General features: G+C 49.0%; 1 protein-coding gene across 10 annotated transcripts in view; it reads right to left on the bottom strand.

Moving 5' to 3' along the window:
* Positions 1 to 10,000, bottom strand: part of fryb (furry homolog b (Drosophila)) — a 64,974-nt gene that overhangs the window by 19,886 nt on the left and 35,088 nt on the right. For all 10 annotated transcript variants that reach the window (XM_077020199.1, XM_077020193.1, XM_077020192.1 and 7 more), the window contains 18 exons: positions 9,996 to 10,000; positions 9,715 to 9,839; positions 8,988 to 9,045; positions 8,394 to 8,485; positions 7,739 to 7,911; positions 7,188 to 7,348; positions 6,611 to 6,721; positions 5,722 to 5,876; positions 5,527 to 5,626; positions 5,201 to 5,372; positions 4,797 to 5,053; positions 4,402 to 4,548; positions 4,133 to 4,301; positions 3,493 to 3,583; positions 3,291 to 3,373; positions 2,446 to 2,596; positions 1,772 to 1,875; positions 83 to 268 (listed from right to left, as the gene is read on the bottom strand). The exon at positions 9,996 to 10,000 is cut by the window's right edge and continues 185 nt beyond it. In XM_077020199.1, coding sequence (XP_076876314.1) covers positions 83 to 268; positions 1,772 to 1,875; positions 2,446 to 2,596; positions 3,291 to 3,373; positions 3,493 to 3,583; positions 4,133 to 4,301; positions 4,402 to 4,548; positions 4,797 to 5,053; positions 5,201 to 5,372; positions 5,527 to 5,626; positions 5,722 to 5,876; positions 6,611 to 6,721; positions 7,188 to 7,348; positions 7,739 to 7,911; positions 8,394 to 8,485; positions 8,988 to 9,045; positions 9,715 to 9,839; positions 9,996 to 10,000 — 2,340 coding nt within the window. The remainder of the gene's footprint in view (positions 1 to 82; positions 269 to 1,771; positions 1,876 to 2,445; positions 2,597 to 3,290; positions 3,374 to 3,492; positions 3,584 to 4,132; positions 4,302 to 4,401; positions 4,549 to 4,796; positions 5,054 to 5,200; positions 5,373 to 5,526; positions 5,627 to 5,721; positions 5,877 to 6,610; positions 6,722 to 7,187; positions 7,349 to 7,738; positions 7,912 to 8,393; positions 8,486 to 8,987; positions 9,046 to 9,714; positions 9,840 to 9,995) is intronic.

Below are 10,000 nucleotides of genomic sequence, written 5' to 3'. Positions count from 1 at the left end.
TGTTGGGTGAACGTTAGGGAGTTAACATGGGCGTTAAGGCACGAGGGCCGACCACGCTGGAGCTGCAGTGCCTCTGGAGTACCTGTGTGGAGGCTCTCGGGCTGGTAGCTGGGCTTGGTGGTGAGGGTCTTGCTGTCACTCATCTCTCTGGTGAGTAGCAGCACGGAGGCGATGACCTGGAAGTTGTTGTTGCAGGAGAGGGCGATGAGCAGGTGGAGAAGCAGACGCTTGCTGTGCTCGAAGACCTCCGGCCGGTAGTGGTCAAGACCTGCACCCCGCAGAGCGCACACACACACGCACACACACACACACACACACACACACACACACACACACACACACACACACACACACACACACACACACACACACAAGAACAATGAGCTGAGAGAAAAATTGTCAAACCGGACAAACCAGGATTACACCTGTTCTGAACGTGGGCACCCCACCCCACCGTCTGGGACTGGGATGACCCATGCTGAGATAATCCAAGCGCCCACTTTTTCGCTTAACACGCTGTTTTCTTGCGCAACTCGGCTACGATCTGAGAGTCACCTGAGTATGTTCTCATCTCCACCTGAGCATACCTGTAATAGCTACAGCTGCAGATAAAATATCCGCGTGGTTCAGCACAAAGCCGTGTGTAGGAATCACAGGTGGTGAGGACACCGGTGTGGTGGAGAGATAAGCTCTGGGGGGGGGGGGGTGTCCTCCTCCCCAACCCCCTTCTTTATCCACAGGCAGATTTTTCACATTTTTGGCATGGCTGTCTCATGTTATTCAGCCTGTCTGGAAGCTTCACTTACAGCCAGGAATGTGGCTACTAGACTTAAAGAGGAATTTCTCTGACAGGGATGTCAGCAGTGACATGCACAAAAGGTGGTACACACACACACACACACACACACACACACACCACAGGACCCCACAAACTTTTAGAATGGACCAAGACACATGAATGGCATGTAGTGGGGCATAAAAACTGCCACAGAGTGCAAAGGGGAAGGTGGAAAGGTCATTAGGAAGATGTATACAGAAGGCTTTAATTTAATTGGGGCATGAGGAAAAACACTGAACACTGAAATTTCCATGTACAAGCAAAGAGACGTCCTATACACTGCTAGAAGCAGCTTTAGTGTTCAGTGTTCATCTGCCACTAACTCTGCCACATTAGAAACATTACGGGGTACGGAGAAAGAACATTCAATTTTTGAACATGGAGTTTGACTTCTTTGTCGGAACAGAATCAATGATTTTTTTTACATTTATGTGACAAAATTTCCAAAAGAAATGCATGGCCTTCATTGGCTCACACCATAGCAGCTGTTAGACAATAAATGGTTTATTTGACATCTGTGTGGTCTTTTATGTAATCATGTCTTTTATGTGCAGACACAGACATACAGTCACACACAGCGGCACACACACACACACATACACACACACACAAAAACACCTGGCACAGAAGAGAGTGGTAGGCACAGTGTTTCACCCAAACAGTTACTACATAACTGCACTTATCCAGGTGTAGCCACCATTAACCATTAACCCTGATCCACTGGCAATCCGGATGAGAGCAGAGGGAAAGAGAAGAGGCAAAGAGGAGAAAGAAAGGAGAGAGAGAAAGAATAAAGAGACAGACAAAAGAGAAAAAGGATAGAAAGAGGTAGAGATGAAAGAAAAAGGATAAAGAGGAGAAAGATAGAGATGAAAGAGAAAAAGATGACAGAAATAAAGGAGAGAGAGGAGACAGAGGTGGGCGTGGTCTTACCCAGGAAGAGGGCGTGCAGGAGGAGAGGCAGGTGCAGGGCCCAGTCCTCTCTCACGCTGTGGTCCACCACCATCTCAGTCATGAAGATCACTGCGATATTACACCTGCACACCACACATCAACACACCTCAATACATTATATGTTACTCTACACTGACACACAGCTTCATCAGACCAGCACTAGAATGGCTCAAACTCTGGATGATTTGTTCATTTATAGTCCTCTATAACCATTAATAATTATTAGAAATTAGAAAACAGAAGTATTAGTTTTAGACAGAAGATGTGATGTGACTCTCTCCTATGTCCACAGTGTTAAGCTGTGCTATCGGTGTCCTAGTGTTAGTCTGTGCTATCTCTGTGTCCTAACATTTGTCTGTGCTATCTCTGTGTCCTAGCGTTAGTCTGTGCTATCTCTGTGTCTTCTGTGCTATCTGATGTATTTGATTTATGTTAGGCATCTGTAACATTTCTTTCTGTTCACTTCTGATTAGCTGGACATAGTTTGACAGAATTTATAAACACACGCAAACACGCACACACACTCCTGTCTCAAAAGGCCTCAAAGAACAGCGTGTGCACACATGGCTTGACCAGCAGCCCCCCCCCTGCAGTAAGGTCAGAGCGTGGTGTATGTGTGAACGTGTGGGCGCTGGGGCAGGGGCCCAGTCTACCTGTGGAGGGGCCCTCTGGGTGTGATGGTCTCAGGGAGGTAGTCCACCAGTGGGGCCCAGCAGCCCCCGTTGATGGGCATGGGTAAGGGGTGTGGCCTGTTAGTGTCCAGCACGCCCAGCAGCCAGCCGGCATACGGGGGGAGGGGATCATCTACACACACAAGCAGGGCGGGTTCACATGCACATATCTGCACCTTTCTGAGGAACTCCCATGGAACAGGCTGCTCTCTAAACGAGGCCCTTATCTGAATGTTCTGAAATTTCTCTGATAATACGATCAGCAGTGTCAGCAGAATTCTGATCAAGATGGCCTGGTCCGTTGCTCTTATCCGCATCTCAGAACGGCACTGATCAAGAGGCTGCGGTCATGGGCTGGGTCGCCGTGACGTCATACATGGGCATCCTATCGCTCATCTGCACAAAGGCCTGCTGGGCTGGACCAGGCATTCGGAGTATGCAGGTCATGACCTCACCATTCCCACACCCAGAACGGACGCACAAAAGCACATAAACAGACACACCCACTCCCACACACACACCGCTGTGAACTTCAACGCACGTTTCACAGTCGTAGCATGTTTACAATGATGTCAAATGTCAGATTTAGTTGGTACCTGACAATGAGAGTGATGGAACAACAATGTCACCGACACCGACAGTACTAAAGACTACAAATACACAGGACAAGTAAACTATATAGCACAAGAGCTTCTGAAACATTGATGTTTTCAACTATATCACATATTCTTTTTAGCCTAATGGTTACATGGATGTACACACATGTACACACACACATACACACACGGCTTCTTTAGAGGTCGGAGGTCAGTAAGGATCGTACTCACGTTTCTCCTCATCATAGGAACCCCCGGAGCTGTTACTGTAACGTGACTCTAACCGGTTATGGGCCCGCACGGCGTTACTCAGCCTAGAGAAACACACGCACACGCACATACAAAAATACATTTTTAAGAAAGGCATGAAACGGTGTATTAAAAGGTGTTTATGGCATGAGTGAGCGCAGTGGTGGATGAACATGAGCTTCACCTTTCTTCGTTCTCCCGGACGATCTTCACCTCATCACTCTCCTGGAAGTTCTCCTGGCCGGCCACTACAGTATTGCTACTAGACGTTGTACCTTCACAGAACAGACGTACAACGAAGCCAGACATCAGACCAAAAGACATATAATAACTGTCTGTAATCTCAATGAGGAAGCACTCTTTGTCAAGTCAAACCAGGAAAAAATTCATCCTGTAATTAAATGCATTTTATACTAATAATATAATGTGTCTATGATTGTGTGTGTGTGTGTGTGTGTGTGTGTGTGTGTGTGTGTGTGTGTGTGTGTGTGTGTGTGTATGTGTGTGGGAGAGAGTCATGTGTGTTATAGCATGTGTCATAGTCGTGTGTGTGTGTGTGTGTGTGTGTGTGTGTGTGAGAGAGAGAGAGAGAGAGTCATTGTATCATAGCACGTGTCATAGTCGTGTGTGTGTGTGTGTGTGTGTGTGTGTGTGTGTGTGTGTGTGAGAGAGAGAGAGAGAGAGTCATTGTATCATAGCATGTGTCATAGTCGTGTGTGTGTGTGTGTGTGTGTGTGTGTGTGTGTGTGTGTGTGTGTGTGTGTATCATAACGTGAGATATGGCTTCACGCTGCACAGCCTCTCGTTCAGAGTGTGTGGGTCACCTGAGGCCACAGCACAGATCTTGCTGCTGGCGGTGAAGCGGTAGAACGGGGGGTTGTCGCAGTGCAGCACCACGGGGTTGACGGGGTCGGTCTGCTGCAGCTCGAACAGCAGCTCCTCCATGGTCTGGATGGTGTTGTTCCGGCACAGGTACACCACCACCTTCTTAATCTGCAGCCAAAGGCAGCGAGCACACGCGTACACTGACCACACGGCTCGTTCTGGGCGTGGTTACTGGTGGTGTCGGGGTGGGAGAGGCGGGTGTTCTTACGTAGGGCAGTAGGGTGGTGTCACTGCTGACCCCACACAGACTGATGAGGAACTGCAGCGTGATTCGGAGGTTGTTGCTCCATTTATCGTTGGTCACCAGGGCGTTCCAAGCGTTCTCCATCTCCGGGCCTGGGAGCTCGTCCCCGTACTGCTCACAGCACACACCGCACAGGCTTAGCAACCGGCTCATAAATTCATGAACAGAAACTAAACAGGGAAATCTTCAGAGTTGCACGACTGCACGTTTATTTGATTGTTTACAGAGATTTGTAAGCAATAACGTAAAGAGAACGATGCCGAGCCAAACGGCAGTATATGTTGGCGGTATTTAAAGTGCTCTACTCGAGACGTCTTGGGCGGGGCGGGAGAGGCAGGCCGGCTCCTGCCTGTGCCTACCTTGGCGGTCATGAACATGAGGTTGTTGAGCACCAGAGAGGTGGCCTGCAGAGACCCCCAGCCGCTGCCCTTGAGGCGCTGGGTGAGGCCCAGGCCGGCGCCCTGATCCCGCACCTCCTCCTCGGGCGTGCAGGGGCTGGAGGCGGGCGGCAGCAGCCCCGTGTCCACCAGCTCGATGTTGCTGAGCCACGGCAGCAGGTAGGTGAGCATGATCTGCCTGCCGTTGGGGTGGGTGGTGGGGAACCTCTGGCTGACCTCTGGGGGGAGAGAAGGACGGATCAAGTCGGTGGACGATGGCTCCACGGTAAGGGCCGCGCTGCCAAAGGAGCACGCACGCACGCACGCACGCACGCACGCACGCACGCACGCACGCACGCACGCACGCACGCACGCCCAGAGCCTACCTGAGAAGAGGGGCAGCGTGAGCTCGGGGTACATGCTGGCCAGCTGACAGGAGAGCTGGCAGACGGAGACGCTGTAGAGAGGCGGCAGCGGGCCGTGGGTGCCGTACAGGATGCTGCTGGACTTCTGGCCCACGATCCTCTTAGAATAGACCAACAGCTTGGCCTCCAGAACCTGAACGTGGCCCAAAATTCAGGAGAAAAAATGCAAACGTGCATTAACTCGATTACACCTGTATTTTACAGACAATAATGCAAAGACATACAAAATTACTGTATAAATAGAAATATTCTTGAAAACTAAGATTATGCTTGAGGAGAAGTCTCACCTGCATGAGCTGCATGGAAATCTCATAGATCTCCCTGCTGGTGTCCGAGGACTTAAAGAACACGAGGTTCAGCAGCGTCACAAGGTCACATGGGTAGTTTCTGCAGGACCAGAGAGAGGCCAGGGGACACCTGAGTCTAGATGTTTTTATCATAATGCCCATGTTTATGCCCTCACGTGTGCGGCCCGACCCCACCTGCTCCCGCACACGGCCGCGATGGCCTTGAAGCAGCCCGACGCCAGCTGGTAGGAGCCGGTGAAGCAGCGGTCCACCGCCCAGTTGAAGAGGTTCACCTGGTCCGGGTTGAGCTCCAGCAGCAGGATGACCACCTCACAGCCCAGCCGGTGCACCTGCAGCAGAAACGACGTCTCTCAGCTACACAGCTAACGTGAAACTGAAACCCCGTATCTCAACTACACAGCTAACATGAGACTGAAACTACGCCTCTCAAATACACAACTAACGTGAGAATGAAACCCTGTCTCTCAGCTACACAACTAACGTGAGACTGAAACCATGCATCTCAAATACACAGCTAACGTGAGACAGAAACCCTGTCTCTCAGCTACACGGCTAACATGATACTGAAACTACGCCTCTCAGCTACAAAGCTAACGTGAGACTGAAACTACACCTCTCAGCTACACAGCTAACGTGAGACCGAAACCATGCCTTTCAGCTATACAGCTAACGTGAGACTGAAACCATGCCTCTCAGTTATACAGCTAACGTGAGACAAACCATCCCTCTCAGCTACACAACTAACGTGAGGCTAGGAACTTAACACTCTTCATTTACTCCCATTCAGGTTTTCCTAGTGACCCCTCCCCTTTCCACAATCTACACTACAAATTGACAGTATCTTACTTTATTATTAACTGTTACAATTATAATTGAGTCCCAATATGTTGCAATAGCAATGAACATTTCTCAGAAGATAACGAGAAAACACTTGGGAGATGATATAAAATAATCAAAACATTTCCAGTACTCAAATGCTGTTGTGGTTGCACAGTTAGGATACTAAACCCTACAGCTGTAGACGTAATGCCAGCCTGCAGGACTTTTATTTTAAAAGTCCTACCCGCGAATCATGACAGGCCAGGATATTGTCCAGCCACTTGTAGAGGTAGCCATCAGTAGAGAGGCCCACGTTGTCAAAGACGGGTCCACAACACAGCACTGCTGACATTGCCTAGAGGACAAGCCAACACGTAAGCACAACAGAAACATTTTCGTAAACACACAGCATGGGTAACAGCCTCTGGAAGTGTCTCCCACGTTCCCCCCGCCCCCACATCTAAACACAGAGCAGCACCATGAAGATACAAAAACAATCTTAAGAGGAGAATTCCTCCATTTTCTATGGCCAAGTGAGCTATACATGAGAAGCAGTGGGTAAAATGATACACAAGAGCTTGTCTGAATGTAGAACTAGCAGACAGCCATACAGGACTATCCAGCTCTCATGATTAAACAATACAAAGTCAAATGTCACACTTTTTGTCTTAAAAAGGATAAAAGTAATTTTATCATTGATTTAAGTAAATGTTATAGCCAATAATGCAGGTTCTAATAGATTTAAGATCTTTAAGCCTGCTGTATCTAGATCACAGCTCTGATCCACTGAGAGCCTCATGTACAGTAGCACGGGGCCGTACCTTTAAAGCGCAGTACTGGTAGCGCGTAATCTGGTGGTTGCGGTCGCTGTAGCGGTCCAGGGGCGTGAACATGACACTGAAAGGCCCCGCCCACTGGCTGAAGAGGATGAAGAGGTGGTGACGCAGACTCTGCTGAGGGAAGAGGAACCGCCTGTGGTGCACTGCAGGGGGGCGGGGCAGAGGACAGCAGTTTAGACACGCCCACCTCTGTGCACCTTTAATTATCACTGCAATAATAATGTGCTGTTTTGGTGTGAAACTGGCCCTGATGGATCATAGCTCTGGACTCTTAAAAGTTCTGAATGGGCTAATGGGGGCATCTCAAATGATGACCTGCATAAAGCTATTAGCTCTGCACCAAAGTAGTCATTGTTTCTGCCTCTTTCATAAGGATTTCTACAACTGCGTTTTGAGGTATCGATTTCTGCAACTGCACTTGGAATCTGATCTGTGCAATATCAGACAGAAAGAAATGGCAAAGATTGAAAACAGCTATTCGATGCCGGCGGTTACACAGAGAGGGCTGTGAGCTAGCGGAGCGGTCAGCGCACCTGGGACACACTGGATGAGGTTGGCCACCATGCCGCTGAAGTGGGCTCGCATGTCCTTCAGGATCTCCAGCTCTTTGTCGTTCTCAGCCTCCAGGAGCATACGTGTCAGATCCACATACTCCAGAAAGAGAGCTCCCAGAGCCAGAGAGTCTCTCTCCAGGGCTCCATTAGTGCTGGAGAGACGGAGAGAGACACAGAGAGAGAGTGGGAGAGAAATAGACACAGAGGGAGAGAGAGACAGAGGGGGAGATAGAGACAGAAGTGAAGGGACTATTAACCTATTACAAGTTATATATAACTTTCACATTTTCATGACTTTCATTGCTCTACACTTAAGAGGCTGTGCTAGAGGTGCTGCCTGCAGGGACCAGTGTGTGTGGTGTAGTGGGAGAGACCAGTGTGTGTGGTGTATTGGGAGAGACCAGTGTGTGTGGTGTATTGGGAGAGACCAGTGTGTGTGGTGTAGTGGGAGAGACCAGTGTGTGTGGTGTAGTGGGAGAGACCAGTGTGTGTGGTGTATTGGGAGAGACCAGTGTGTGTGGTGTAGTGGGAGAGACCAGTGTGTGTGGTGTAGTGGGAGAGACCAGTGTGTGTGGTGTAGTGGGAGAGACCAGTGTGTGTGGTGTAGTGGGAGAGACCAGTGTGTGTGACACACCTGTCACTGATGACCCCCGAATCAGCCAGCAGCTCAAAGATTCGGAGCAGCTGCAGCCTCAGAAGATCCCGCCTCTCACGACGCTTCTTGTTCTAGAGAGAGAGAGAGAGAGAGAGAGAGAGAGAGAGAGAGAGAGAGAGAGGAGAGAAAGAGAAGAATGAGAGAGGAATGAGAGGGAGGGGGAGATGGAGGGGAAGGGGGAGATGAATGAGAGAAAGGGACAGGGGTAGAGAGTGAGAGAAAGAGAGAGGGAGAGAGGGAGAGGGGGAGAGAGTGAGAAAAAGAGAGGGGGAGAGAGTGAGAGAAAGAGAGAGGAAGAGAAAGAGAGAGTGAGAGAAAGAGAGAGGGAGAGAAAGAGAGAGGGAGAGAAAGAGAGCAGGAGAGAGTGAGAGAAAGAGAGAGGGAGAGAAAGAGAGCAGGAGAGAGTGAGAGAAAGAGAGGGGGAGAGAGGGAGAGAAAGAGAGGGGAAGTGATTGAGAGGTTTTCCTTAAGTTTTATGTATACTGTAAGCAACAGCATAATATCTGAAGAATTAAACCATAAAACCATGAGCTGTCATTCAGGCAAGCAGAGGCAGCAGTGTTGCTCAATCACCTCTGGTCTACGCTCCAAAGCCTCCTTCATGAGTGGATGAAGCTCTTCCACTAGCTCCCTACACACACACACACACACACACACACACACACACACACACACACACACACACACACACACACACACACACACACACACACAGACGAACATACAAGCACACCAGTTTATACACTTTATAATACATTTTATTTACGAGGATCAATGATGGACCGACAAGACACTATATCTCCCAAACCCCTGCTGGAAGCCCCATAACATTAGCTGCCTCCTCTTCAGATATTACCCTGACAAGGAGGAACCCTCGGTGGGAGGAACCAGCGGATGCAGTGACTCCATATTGTTAAGGATGTGGTTGTGTTGAGAAGCGGTCACCATGTCAGCTCTTAGGTTTCTTTACAACAAAGTGCGGTTTACACAGATTATGGGAGGGTTTTTTTTAGAGTAAAGAATTATAGCAACACAATGGTCATGGGTTTGATTATGAGGTAGCACTTATACCATAATAATTATAAGATAAATATTTGTGTTACTCTGGATAAGAATGTCTGCCAAATGCTGTAAATGTAACTCGTAAATCTCGTAAAGATCTTAGTTATATATTCATTTTCACCCAGCCCTATTTAAAATGCACAAAGGCAGTTTGAAGGAGCTCTTCTGGATGACACTACTAGCAGGATTCATGGCCCTGCGGTGGGGAGTGCAGAGGTCGGAGCAGCTGGGTATTCACCTGAACACCAGGGCGTTGGTGCGGCCAAAACCCAGCACCAGAGACTCCGTGATCTCAATGCTCTCGAGACGCATCAGAGGAACCAGCTGCTTCAAGAGCCAGGCTACAGAGGGAGTTCCAATCACCTGCTCAGCACACACACACACACACACACACACACACACACACACACACACACACACACACACACACACACATTTTGTAGTAGGATATCTTATCATTAGTTATATCCTTATATATGTATAGATAGAGAGAGAGAGAGATGAGTCTGGGAAACATACTTTGT

The sequence above is a fragment of the Brachyhypopomus gauderio genome, chromosome 10, assembly GCF_052324685.1.
Source record: "Brachyhypopomus gauderio isolate BG-103 chromosome 10, BGAUD_0.2, whole genome shotgun sequence".
Lineage (NCBI taxonomy): Eukaryota > Metazoa > Chordata > Actinopteri > Gymnotiformes > Hypopomidae > Brachyhypopomus > Brachyhypopomus gauderio.
Note: the sequence above shows the minus strand (reverse complement) of the source record. Positions and strands in the feature narration are given on the sequence as shown.